Source organism: Myxocyprinus asiaticus, chromosome 50 (assembly GCF_019703515.2).
Source record: "Myxocyprinus asiaticus isolate MX2 ecotype Aquarium Trade chromosome 50, UBuf_Myxa_2, whole genome shotgun sequence".
Classification (NCBI taxonomy): Eukaryota; Metazoa; Chordata; class Actinopteri; order Cypriniformes; family Catostomidae; genus Myxocyprinus; species Myxocyprinus asiaticus.
Window position 1 is genome coordinate 24,629,262 of NC_059393.1, and position 14,343 is coordinate 24,643,604.

At 38.8% G+C, this 14,343-nt stretch overlaps 2 protein-coding genes across 2 annotated transcripts in view; one reads left to right on the top strand and one right to left on the bottom strand.

The window, feature by feature from the left end:
- The window catches only part of LOC127439015 (acid-sensing ion channel 1B-like), a 238,925-nt gene that overhangs the window by 195,615 nt on the left and 28,967 nt on the right, over window positions 1-14,343 (bottom strand). The window lies entirely within an intron of this gene.
- LOC127439030 (elastase-1-like) lies at window positions 10,551-14,186 on the top strand. The gene is made up of 8 exons (XM_051695038.1): window positions 10,551-10,629; window positions 10,952-11,040; window positions 11,361-11,461; window positions 11,583-11,708; window positions 13,038-13,174; window positions 13,359-13,501; window positions 13,589-13,738; window positions 14,076-14,186. The coding sequence occupies exons 1-8, from the start codon at window positions 10,590-10,592 to the stop codon at window positions 14,085-14,087; spliced, it is 798 nt and encodes a 265-aa protein (XP_051550998.1). The 5' UTR covers window positions 10,551-10,589; the 3' UTR covers window positions 14,088-14,186.

Below are 14,343 nucleotides of genomic sequence, written 5' to 3' on the forward strand. Positions count from 1 at the left end.
ATGTTATGGTTTTCATTTTATCTTTTTCCCCCATTCATACCATTGCACAGCTCAAATCCAGGCTTCAACAACGATCAATACAACACAGGCCTCATTCTATCTGAGTTAAAATGTATTAAAAGTATTCAGTACTCAAAACCATAACAGCTTCTGAAATCATCCGTTTGTGTGACTTACCATCTTTCACGTGACTGAATGGGAACGCAATGAGTTAAGCTACTTCACCTTCCTTCAAATACACCGGCGGATGTTGATACCTTGAGACCATGTGGTTGAAACGCTGCAGCCAAAATGACACTGTTTAAATCTGATTGACATAATTCAAAATGGATTTGGAGAAACAAATGTTCCCTGAATGTCATGATTATAGACTGGAATGCACAAGCCGTTCTCATCTCCGAATGGAAGGGTGAGAACCATGCCGTCTATTGCGGGATTTGAGCAGCCCAAATTAATTGGTTTTCTTAATTACCACAGCATGCATGGGCAATAATAATCAAGCCTTATGAGATAACGAAGGCTGCTCATTCAATGCTAAATAATTTAGTTCTGCAGCATTTGGAATAACTGATAGATTTGCTGACAAAAATGGCAATTAGGAGCTGTGTTTTGTGTTTTCATGAGTCAAATTTGTGCAGTTTCCTCATTAATGATGCGTTAAGCCACAATAAGTCAAACGCAGTAAAAGTTGAAACAAAACAAGTTAAATGGATTCAATTTACCAAAAATATTTTTTCATGTGCTTCAAAATGTAAATGAAGGACAATAATTAGTCTAAAATGATTTTATTGTCCTTATCTGCCAATTTGACAGCTTATTCAATCTGTCATTCTGTGGGTGTCAACCAGCACTGAATAATTACCTCATTTCTATTTCATTGTCAGTAATTAATTTACCTTTTGATAGGTTTGGGGTAGAAGAATAGTCTTAGGAGGATAAGACCTAAAGGAACATTCCAGGTTAAATACAATCTGTGACATGCTGTCCATTACCACAGAAAATAATTTTGATGACAGTTTGTAAAAACGAAATGCATTTACACTTAATAAAAATAGCATGCAAACATAGAGCACCCTAACAAACACAGAATGTCCCCCTTATGTTAGTGTATGGTTCCCAATTCGTTACTTTTTTGGGAACCAACTCCTAATGTTCTTTGTAGCTTTTTTTTTCATAACCGTAAACTAACCTTCCCAGAACATTCTGGGAACCAAAAATTGCTATTAGGACAGTGAATTTCACTTTTCTTAAGCCATACAAGTTAGCATGAAATTCACTAGAATCGCTTACCAACCTTGTCGGTGCAAAGTTATAGTTCAATCTTTCAACTCTGTGACAAAAGTGTCTGTGCAAGAACCCAGTCAAACATCAAGCAATGAATTTTGAGGCCGTTGTGTGCTTTTAAATGAGGACTTCAACTACAACATGGATGCAAGTTTATGTGCTTGACGAATCGGACAGCAGTTGTAGTCCTTACATAGCAACATGTTAGCAACTTACCTTTTTAGTGTACACAACGGCTTCAAAATTTACATTTGAGGTATGACTGTGTAATTTATGTTGTTGAACAAAATGTAAAAGTCTATTGAAGTCAATTTAATTACAGACCTCATTTTCCTCATAAATCAAAAACTGCTATTCTAGCAGAAATTCCTGAGGGAACCTATAGTGAAATTAGCCTTCTGACTAGGCTAAAGTAAGTCGCATTTGGAACAAATTGGGGCGGAGTATGTAATGATTGCATGAACTGTCCCTAATGATTACGCTGACTTTGAATCAGAGAAGGAAAGTTCCCTTGAACTTGGTCTCTCCAGAGAAACATCAGCATGCATGCCTGGCATTCTGCGAAGTGACATCAGAAACCTTAAATAAATGATGATGTAAAATATCGCCTGCGCCGATAAGGGTGGGACAACAAATCAGGCTGCAGTTCTCCAAAGCCACTGACACATTCTGAGACTGACGGATCCAAGCAAACCGATCTTAATTACCTTTTAGCTCCGCACTGAAGAGACCACGTGATCAATCAAGTAGCCCTCTCTTTCATTATCTTTCACTTCCCAAAGAAAAACAAAAGGAAAGCTTTGATTCTGCCCACATCATAGGAAAGACACAGGAGGAAAAGAAAGAGATAATAGTGAGAAAGTGTTTGAAATGTGTTAAAAAGAAAGAGTGATTGTAAACAGTAGAAGCTGACACAGAGAGAGACAGACTCATATATTTAACAGAGCATTATCGATTGTTTCTATTGTGCTTTAATTGCAATTAACAGTTGCAAATAGACCCGTGGATAGACCAGCATCAGATGAAGACCTTGAAATCACACACATCTAGCTATGTAAATGATTGAGGACAAACCATGTCCTTCATTTTATATAATGCTAAATATAATGACAACATGAACAAACGGGAAGTCGGCATTATTTTTCCGAGAGGTCAAGTACCCTAGGATCGGACACATTTTCCGTCTCACTGACAAGCACCATCTCCCATCAAAACATTTATGCATTGGCTCAAGTATGTTTAACTTCTCTTGTGGTGTGACTGGAAGCATGTTTTATCAGCAGCGTGGAAGACCTGGGTTCGGATCCCGCACTGAAACAAGGAAGTAACTGCGTTCGCATATGCAGTCACTTACCGCTTTGGCCACTGGGGGCAGTGTTTTGCATTTCAGTGAGCACAGACCGATTTTAGCTAAAGAAAAGTCAACCTACTGTTTACGATTTTACTAGGCGATCAGTCTGTCCAAAACAGTGGTGAAGAGCAGAATTTTATTTAATTTTCAGCAAATAAGACATGAAATGATGGGAAGTCTACATGAAAATCAATCGTCCTTTAACAAGGTTCATCTATGTGAATTTTCCAAATAAAATGATTCGCTAAAATGAATCGGACATTCAAATGATTTATTTGAGAGACTGGTTTAGGAGAGCCCGTAAGTTTTTACCTTAGAGGATGCCCCCAAAATGAGGTTTTGGAGACTTCAGAAAAATCTTCTGCCACAATTTTGAACTGTTAATTCAGTATTCCTGTATACACTTTATTTCCATGCAGAAATGGTTATTAAATATCACGTGTAAATTGTAATAAAGTTAAATCATGAAATTAATTTTGTAATTCTCCAGACCTGAATCACACTTGAATTAGTGCATACAGTCCACTGAGTGTAACAGCTCTGTTGATTGGTTTTCTCACCTGAGCAGTTTCAGAGTCACTGATTGGTGCCCTGACCCTGATCTCGGTCTTGTGTCCGCTGTTAACAACATGGTCACATGATCACCACTCTGACCTGAGACATCACTCAGTCAGGACCAATTCATGTGATTAACTCTCTGTACTGCAAATTGAAATAAAGAATAATTAAACAGCCAAGTTTCAGGCTTGCAAAAGTGTAGAATAGAAAAACTGCAAAAATGCTACAATAGTGTAGATGGTTGCCAGAACATTGCTTTGTGGTTACTAAGGCGTTCTGAGTAGATTTTAGTGCACCTATGCAGCTGCTAGGGTTTTCTGGGTGGTTGCTAGGTGGTTGCATATTGGTCCATGTCAAAATAGCCCCACCCCTCTTGTCTCTGGTTTGGGCTTGGGTCCCTCCCTCAGCATGAATCTATGGGATTTCTTTGTGCGTTTTGTCCATTTTATTGCTCCTTTTGTCAGGTGTTCAACAGATCTTACAACAAGATTGATGCTAATTATAAGCCAATCAATAACAGTGATTAGATTCATTCATGTATTCTGAAGCAGACTGTGAATTATGGATCTGCATTAAGTGCATATTTAACCTCTGTGAAATCATCGTGTCTAGTGGGAGCATGCAGCTCTTGACATGTAGCGCAGCGACGCGCACGTCCACTCTAAAAGCTTTCACCTGCCTGCGACAGCGTGTACTGGCATCAAAGCATGCAGGGGTCACTGCAAGTGTGTGTTGGAGAGAGTCCGTTTGCCTTAGGATGAGATTGTACAGTGTGCATGCTCAAAACCCATGAGGATAGAAGCGTTCTTGTAGCTTGCCAGACAGTAAGGCGCTCTGAGCGATGAAAAAAGCTCCCGTTGTGGCGTTGGGTTTCCAGTTATCTGATGGAGAGCATGATAATGTGCTGGGACACAGCAGCCTCTACTGTCACTCACATGAGGACAGGACAGATCGTAAGAGAGACCTGCTGAGAGAGACAAGCATTATCATATATAGCCTAAAAACATCAGGCCATTGTCAAGCAAGAAACATTAAATCTGCAAACCCAGACAATTAGTAATACTAGCGTAAAAAGTAGCCTAAACCATTTCTTGCCTTCTTCCGTGCAAAGTTGTCCACTACTTAAATGAAATTAATCTGATTTAAAGCCACCAAAAGAGCAATGCTAAACACAACTGATAATATTCCTCTGCAAGCTATTTGCAATGTTAGGTTTCAACCAGAGATGTCGCCAAAGAATGCAAAGTTCCGTATTGCAGATTTAGGTCTCAAGTAAAAGTCCTCACTTAATTCAAACTTGCTTTATTCTGCACTACATGAAAAACTATTGGAATTGTTCTGAACACCTCACATGATTTTCATACCAGCACAAGTTATTACATTTCAATCTCTACTGCATCCACTCAATTGTGGGAACCCAAGTCCTCCTCATGAAGTGATGACACTCTATCGAAAACAAACATCTTTAATTAAAACCTTTAATCTCGTATGATCCACGTAAGTTTGATTCATTTGAAACTCTCAGAGGTGCCGTGAGAGTGACGTATGAAGCAAATATGTCCGTGTGAACCAGTAGAGCTGTAGATGGACTTTTCTTTGTCGCAACCCCAAAGCCCTGATGTTAGCGTCACCGCCAGCTCAATTACCAGACAGGATGGATATCTTTCTAATGGAGTCAGATAAGAGAATAATCCAAACACAGACCACTTTAATGACTTCGGCTTTAATATATGACCGTATTAAAGGTGATTTGTCCTTGCTATTGTGCTTGGGTCTTTTGTTTGGGTGATCATGGATTTGCATCAGCTGGTGTTTGGATCGTAAATCGGCGTTAAAGAAGTTTTTATGAGTTCAGGATAGTACACTGATTTGGGGATGGTCTAATCAAACCTAAAACCAAAGTCAAAGCCAATGTCAAAAGAAGAGTTGATCAGACTAGACATTTTGTAGACCTTCTGTGAGCACAGAACATCCCACTAACGTTAGTGTATGGTTCCCATTTGGTTAAGTTTTTTGGAGCCAATTCCTAACGTTAACAGAACTTTGCACTAAGGTTTTGTGAGATAATCTAATAAGAACACTATCTAATGGTTACTTTGAGGTTGATTTATTGCTATATCGTTACAGCATGGTTGTAGATAAGTTCCTACAATTTAGATGCTAAGTGAACGTTAAAAATAAAGTGGTTCAGTCGAAAACAAAAGTCACAGAAGAAAGTCATACAGGTTTGAAACAACCTGAGGACGAGTAAATGATGACAGAATGTGAGCAGAATGTTCATTTTGGGTGAACTATTCCTTGAAGTTCTGCTATAGTTTTGTCATTTGTTTATTCATTCACATGCAAATCCAGTCATGGAAAATTAGAGCCGCATTCAAGATATGTAAAGACAAATGTTTCACCTAAACCTTTACACAATTCTCCTCATATTCAATCTTCTCAGATGTTGTGATTTACTTGAAGGCAACTCGTATGACCAGTCTGTGACCTTTGAGAGAACGAAGTGAAAGGAATAAATATTTTTAGTTGTTGTAAAAGGTCACATCATCACATCACATTGAGTTCAGCAGTGGTCATTGATTCCCCAAAACAAACTATCAGAGCGTAAAGTGAATACAGCTCTAATTCTGCAATATCACACAACAAGCAAGAGTGCTCCTGTGCTGCGTGATAGTGTTTTTATACAACAGCTCGATGGGGTACAAACTATTTCGTAAGCCACGGATTCAAGATCTTAGTTTTTAACAGCCAAAGCTGCTGTTACTAGTTCGAACAATGCACCCACACCTCCATTACTAAAACGTCACTTTAAAACCATGGAACACAACAGGTGGCCCACGGGCAGCATCCAGCCCGCAAACCCTCTTTTTGTGGCCCACTTGATGTCGTCATCACAAAATTATAAACGTGCATGAATTTTGAGGTGATGATTTTCTAGAGTCTTTATGATAATTCACAATGTTAAGTTGCTGGATCTTTTAATGAAAATAAACGGCAAATGGATGAAAGGAATTAATTATGAGTCAGTCTTCGTGCACGTTGATAAAACAGTTTGTGTGCATTGAGTCTCTCTTCCACACCCGCTCATCACTGCCACAGCACAAGTCAACAAGTGTCGAGTGACGAACCCATTTGAAAAGCTCAACAGAGATGCTCGTCATGAACAGTAATAAAAGAATAAATCTTTATCCTGCAATAACTGAGTTATTCATATTTTCCCATATGTTTTATTATTTTTTTACAGTGGTGCATTCTGCTGCAGTATAGCCTACTTTTAAAAGTGTGGATATATATATATATATATATATATATATATAAAAACACATATAGGCCTATGTAGCAAGATCGGTTCTTCGGGCAATGGAAGAGTCTGGAGACAACGAAGCAGTGCAGGCAAGTCTTTTATTTTCTGTTAAGAGTCTACTTTGCTGCCTCCCGGAAATGCCATTATGTATTCCTCTGCCAGTTTGATGGCCTCTTCCAGCGAGGCCGGGCAATGGCACTGGACACACTCGGCAATACCATGAGGAAACTGGGAGATGAACAGCTCCAGTACCACCAGGTCGATGATGTCCACAGCGCCGGGGGTCCCCTCAGCCAGCAACCATTTCCGGCAGGCATCCCAGAGCTTTTGGGAAAAGGCAAACGGGGGGCCGTGCCTCCCAAACCTCAGGGATCAGAACTGCTGGTGGCTCTGCTCCGGACTACGACCAACCCGCTGCAGGATGGCTTCCTTGAGATCCTGGTAGATGAGGAGGCCTGCGGAGGGAAAGTTGCTGGGCTGCTAGCTGCGCCTCCCCGGAGAGTAACGACAACAAGCGGGCCACCCACTGGTCGGGCAGCCACTTACACCTCTGCGGTTTTCTCGAACAGGTCGAGGTAGGCCTCTGGATCATCATTTGGCCTCATCTTAATGAGGATCATGGGAGAAGTGGCCTCTGGGGGGGGTCACAGTGCCAGCCCCCTCTCTGTCAATCAGGCTCCGGAACGCCTGCCGGTCCTCCGCTTGGGCCTGGAGCAGGATTGGAAGCGTTGTTCATGAGGGCTTGATCCTGGGTCTGCTGGATGCTGGCGAGGGACTTGATAACTTCGCCCAGCGGTGAAGATTCCATAACGGTGTTGTCCTCCAAATTCCCGGGTTTCGGCACCACTGTAGTTCGGTTCATCAGGCAATGGAGAAGTCTGGAGACAACGAAGTAGTGCAGGCAAGTCTTTTATTTTCTGCCTCAGCGTCTTGTATTTTACATTTTCATGTAGATTCTTCACAACACTCAATAAGATAACATAAACTTTTAATGCACTCAGTACACTTCGCACCGTGCTCTCAGGTCGCTCTCTCTCTCCCCAAACTGATGTGTTGGTGCGGCTTTTCAAGTCTCCCTCTGCCATCACTATAATAAGAAACAGGTGTTACAGATAATTACAACACAGGTGACAAGACAGGTGACAAGTATAGTCATACTGCTATGTTGCTTGGAACTGCACCCAAGACTTTCACCCACAGTTGCACTTGTGTATATGGTTGAGTGACAATAAAGGGATTTGATTTGATTTGATAGAATACACGGGGGATGTGGGGGATGTGTCCCCCTCACTTTCAATAAAACCAAGGTTCGTCCCCAACCCCACACACTTTTTTTTACAGGGCAAATATTTTTACAGCAAATGTGTAAATGCTAAAGTTAAAATTCACTGGTCAATCGTAATTAATTCAATAAAAAAATTTTATCGATTGAGAGCCTTAAAAATATATCTTATATATTGGTGTTCATCTTGCGCTAATCGTTCAGTCCCCATCACTTTTGAAATGATTACACGCCCCAGCAAGGATGTACAATTTGAGAAATGAGAAGCACCCAATGCCATACTTGTTCTAATGGTGTTTCGTGCGTGAAGGAATCAGTGTCATTTGTCCCCACCTACTGGCGTGAAGCTGCAATATCACTAGGATTAGTTAAAATCCCCATCAAAGGGATAGTTCACCCATAAATGAAAATCATCTCATCATTTACTCACCCTCATGCCATCTCAGATGTGTATGACTTTCTTTCTTCTGAAGGACACAAATTATGATTGTTAGAAGAATATTTCAGCTCTGTAGGTCAGTACAATGCAAGTGAATAGGTGGCAAAATTTTGACGCTCCAAAAAGCACATATAGCCATCATAAAAGTATCCATATGATAGGTGTGGGTGAGAAACAGATCAACATTTAAGTCCTTTTTTGCTAGAAATTCTTCTCATTGCCCAGTAGGGAGCGATATGCATGAAGAACGTGAATCACCAAAGACACAAGAAGAAGAATGTGAAATTGAAAGTTAAAGCAGAGATTGACTGAGCAGGGAGGAGAATTAAAAGTAAAAAAATAAATAAATAAATAACATAAATATTGAACACAAGCCACAGATTCGAGGACAGAAGCGTGTGTTAATTCTATGCTCCAAAGTAAAAAGATATTTTCGCTGTTGGGTAAACAAGTGAACACAATAAAAGCTCACTGGCATATATTCAGGCTAGTCTCAACTATTTAATAAATGCAGAATTGAACTGAAATGTTCAACTGTGGGGCACGTTGTCACATCTATATTAAATGTTGTTAATTCATACTATTTATCAATTACAATCCATCTATATGTTATGTTTTACATACTACAGTAAATGCTGATTTTTCCCATAATTGTTTCACTGTGTACGTTTTGCTGAAAGAATATAATAGGCTGTCTAATGGCAGGTTTAAGTGTGACAGCATACCATCACCCTCAGTGTACAATTTATTTTATGGCTAAACAGAAACTGAAACAAAATACTCTGAGGTTTCTAGAATAGTGTGTGTTGAGCATGCAGGCTTGACTCTTTCTCATTGTTCAGTGTGCTGTGTGCTGGCTACCCCTAGTGTACAAAACATTGAATAGAAAATATCCATTCACCAGAAACTAAATTACTGCAAGGATTTTTACTATAAAACTATTATTCAGAGGTGTTTCATTTACTATAATATGAACAATCCACTCTATTTCAATTAAGCATTTCTCAAGTGATTTGCTCTTAAGGGCACCAACAATAATAGACAATCCCTGTAACTCTTTATGTTAATGTGATTTCATAGTCAAGAAACATGAAACTTATGGCCGGTTTTATGACCTGTGTCATAACTTTCTTTGCACCAAATGTTTAAGTTCAGAAATGCATTAAATGCCTCGACCCTCTCCTGCAATGGTAAAACTCTTAGAAAGTGGCAAATATAGCCTTATCATGCTGAGGTCACCTCTTTCTTATCACTGTTTTTTTTTTTTTTTCTTATCAGCGGTACAATGTCAAAACTTGAAACTCCATACACACTCCCTTGTGTTTCATAAAAGACAATATATATCAGCAGAAATGTCCTAATCTTGTGTTACTCAGCAAGGACATTTAAAAAGCATATTTAGATTTTGAATATGTATTAAATATTTAAAACTTTTCAAAGCTACATAATAATGTCCAACACCACAGAAAATGATCATGCCATAGAATGTTAATACTTAATAAAATATATACAAATACTTTTTTAAATAAATGAATGGGTAAGTTGACATGAAAGATTTTTTGAAATTTAACATGTCCTGTGGTGGTATCAAAGAATGTTAATATCTAAAATACACAAAATTGTAATATTTAAAAATATAGATGTTATAAACAAATGGGTATTTGACATGATAACATCCTATGGTGATGTATAAATACACAGAATTATAATTAAATAAAATTATGTAATTTTTTTTATATATTTCTAATTTTAAACACAATTTTTCTCATTCTTTTATAATTATTTTAAATGCAGATTTAAGGATCTAAAATATATATTTTTCTTTATAAATTAATTAAAATTTTAACCTAACATTTTTTTTTTAAAGTTAATACACGTTATGTGCAACTACCCAAATGTAAAAAAATAAATAAATAAATAAATAAAAAGATTTTTTTTTTTTAATTCTGTAAAAATGGATAACATTTCATAAAAAATATATTTACTAACTAACTTTATTTAAACTTTATTTAAAGTCTTTGTTGTCTTTAAATATAATCCAGGCATGTATAAATGAAAGCATTTTATTTATTTAAAATAAACTTAAAATCATAAATATGACATACTCAGCTAACTCTAAGACTTCTCAGATTGTGGTAATTATAATTTTAATTATAGTAGTATTTGTCACTAGATAAACAAACCTTAAAATATTCTGCAATAGAAGGAACTCAGTGTATTGGCACACTGGCCTTGGCATATTGAGATATCTGTGTGAATTCACACACCTGTGGGCATCAGACATGAGTAAACACATTTACTGTACAGCACTGTGACGTCTGTGGACATATATAAGAATGATGGAGAAGTCCAGAGAATCCAGACCACAAACATGTTGAGGTTCTTGTTATTGAGCGTGCTGGCCGCCCTGGGTAAGACAACTCTTTCTCTCTTTGTTCGTCAATCTCTTTCTGTTGAGAACATCATAATAGACAGCATAGTGGATATTTAGCTAAGATTTGGTCAAATTAACAAAAACTGAACAGCTAAACTTCATCACCCTATTAAATATACTATCTAATGCCATTTTGCTTGAAATAAATGTATGGGTTTTTTGTCAGGACAGTAACATTTTTTTGATTTTTTTGCCTGTCTGTATGGAATCATTTGCAGACAGAAGGGGAAACTACAATATAACTCAATTAAAGTATAATTAAAATTAAAATGAGCATGCCGTTTGTGTGTTTTCTCTAGCGCTGGCTGAGCCCAGATACCTGGAGGATCAGGCCGTGGAGAGGGTCGTCGGTGGAGAGGTGGCAAAACCCAACTCCTGGCCCTGGCAGGTACAACATTTTGAACAATAAATTAATTAATATACTACAAAAACTCCAACAACTAACCTACTTTGCTGGTTTTACACAACTGTAAGCAATACTTAAGTCTAGAATCCCTGCTGAAATATCAACTTAAACCAGCCTGAGATGGCTTGCTGGTATTAGCAAGGTCTCCCAATCTGGACTGTTGGCTGGTTTAGAGAGGTTTGGGGTACCAAAAGAGAGTTTTTATCATACCAGCTTAAACCAGCTAAGATCATCTTAATCCAGTTAAGACCAGCAAACCAAACTGTTTTAGGTGTCTTTCTCTCTCTCTTTCTTTCTCTCAGATCTCTCTCCAGTACCTGTCTGGTGGCAGCTACTATCACACCTGTGGTGGAACTCTGATCAGGAAAGGATGGGTGATGACCGCTGCCCACTGCGTTGATACGTAAGATTTTCTCAACTCTCTGTATCTACAATAGATGATTAAAAGCACAATAAATGAATAGAAGTGTACACTTGTGTCCTGCCTTGTGTTGATCTGTTCTCTGAATGCGTTTCATGTGCAGCTCAAGAACTTGGCGTGTTGTCCTGGGCGACCACGACATCTACAACCACGAGGGTCGTGAGCAATACATGAGCGTCAGTCGAGTCTACGTCCACCCCAACTGGAACAGCAACAATGTGGCCTCTGGGTGTGTAAAGATTGCAACAAACACAGCATACAACATATAGGGTTGCCAACGGTCCTATATTAGTGGGGAAGTCCTGTATTTTGGCTGAAATGCGTCAGAACTCGTGAGGTGAATTCCCAATAGAGAACCATTCTGAAGGCGAAACGTTCTATTTTTGCGTGATGAAAAGTTGGCAACCCTAATCGACGATAACAACACAATTAAATCACAACAATTAAACATACTATATCAACAAAACACAGCTGTTTCAATAATCACATTATAATCTCAACACAAAATACAAGACTGTATTTGACAACTAAACAGAACATCAACACAACATTCATGACTGTTTCTAAGCAGTCTATTGTATTTGCTGTGTTAGTCTTTAGGCAATTCCACATAGAAATTTAACGCAGCAAATACTCCACATATTATCTCAACCCAACATATACAACAATACTGACAGTTACACACAACATTTACACAGCATACACTACTGCTTTATCAACAATTATAAAAAAGCGTCAACGTATCAGCAGGGGTGGAGCTAGGGGTTGACCAGGGGTGGCCACCCTGGACAGAAGCCTGGCCACCCCACTCACAGCCGCACCTCTCTGTCCCGGGTGTCGCTGTATCCACTCCCCTCTGTTTTTGCATCCATGCGCCCAACAATGATGCTCAAACACCCGCCCCCCCCCCAACCACTGGTCAAACCACACTTTTTTTGTCTACTGAAATTTCTTGGAAAGATATTTTTTAAATGTTTCATCAGCAGAACGATACAAAAACCCTTTAAACACCTATACAACCTATTGAAGAGAATGTCATCTATCTCTCACATACGTTACATTTTCCATGGCTCTACTATTGGAGAAAAGGTAATAGTAAACTGAGTTTTGTGATTGCGGACAGTGGCGGAGCTAGGGGGTGACCATGGACCGAAGCCTGGCCACCTCACTGGCCACCCCCCTCGCCTTGGTCATTTTTTGTCTTGGGCATAATTTAGTTTTTAGAGGTGGAGCTGTCTCTGTACAACCACAACACACATGAGTCTTAACGTGCGCACACCAAGGTCTCTCTGTCCCAGGTGTCACTATATCCCCCCTGATGATACGGAAATGCTGTCTGAAAATTTCTGTGCCACTACAGACTGATCGCTGGCCCCTGCCAGGCCACCCCTGTGAAAAACTCCTGGCTCCACCCCTGATTGCGGATACCAAACAAATGAATAAGTGGAGTCGTTAAAAGAATCCCGTCTGTCGCTGAATTGCCCTTTATCGTCTTTTGGGGAGTGTACTGCCCCGTTACACTTTTGTTATAAACTGTGATGCTCTTTGTGTTTTTCAGTTATGACATCGCTCTCCTCCGTCTGTCATCTGATGCTTCTTTGAACTCATATGTGCAGTTGGCTTCACTGCCCCCTTCTGGACAGGTTCTGCCCAACAACAACCCCTGTTATATCACCGGCTGGGGCCGCACACAGAGTCAGTCATCATTCATTCACTACAAACACAAAATGAAAAATTATAAAATGTACACGATTATAAATCATTACAGACTGATCACTGCCAAATACATTTTGAATTCCACAAATTAAACTTATTGTTGTCCGAAATTATTCATGATTCATTTCTATCCCATTTTTCTCTCGGATGGATGTTCATGTAGCTGGTGGTCAGCTTTCTGCTCAGCTGAAACAGGCGAGTCTGCCCGTGGTGGACTATCAGACATGTTCTCGTAGTGACTGGTGGGGCAGCACTGTCAAGAACACCATGGTTTGTGCTGGTGGCGGCAGTCTGTCTGGATGCCAGGTGAGAACATCTTACCGTAGCATGTTGTAATAACTACATAACCCTTATAAAAACAGTACTCATATTCTAGGTGTGGTGTTATTTCAGGGTGACTCTGGCGGTCCTCTGAACTGTCTGGTCAGCGGTCAGTATTACGTTCATGGAGTGACCAGCTTTGTGTCCTCTTCGGGTTGTAACACACAAAAGAAACCGACTGTCTTCACTCGTGTGTCTGCATACATCAGCTGGATTAACGGAGTAAGTGCTTTTAAGGAGTTAATGTAATCTACCCATAGAACAAGTAAGGATGCAAATTGTTAGCCATTCTTTTAAAACATTAAATTTACAATTGGACAGTTTGACTGAAGAATGGATTCATAAATGGTTTGCACTAATTTATTCTGATTGTGTTCATTGTAATGGCTTTGTTGGTTTGATAACATGTTTGTAGCACTGTCAATCTTTTGAAATATTTATATTATTCAATAAAATAATAGAATTATGCTATACTACTAACATTATTAATAATATTAATATTATTGTTTATTATATTTACTATACCATACTAACTGAATCCTGTTTGTTTTAATTTCAGATCATTGGATAAGGTGGAAATATTTAGACTGAAACTACTCATTTCACCCATTAATTTCCTCTTTAGGCCTTTATGTGCAATTCCAAAAAATAAACAATCTTTACATCTGTTCTTGGACTCATTTTATATCAATTTAGAGATTTTGTGTTCACATTTAATCCAGTTTGATCTAGAAAGATGAATTAATATAGTGAAGCTTGAAAAAATATCATATGTTTCATGAAAGATCTCCAACTAAAGGGATTCATAAGAAATGTAAATTAAATTG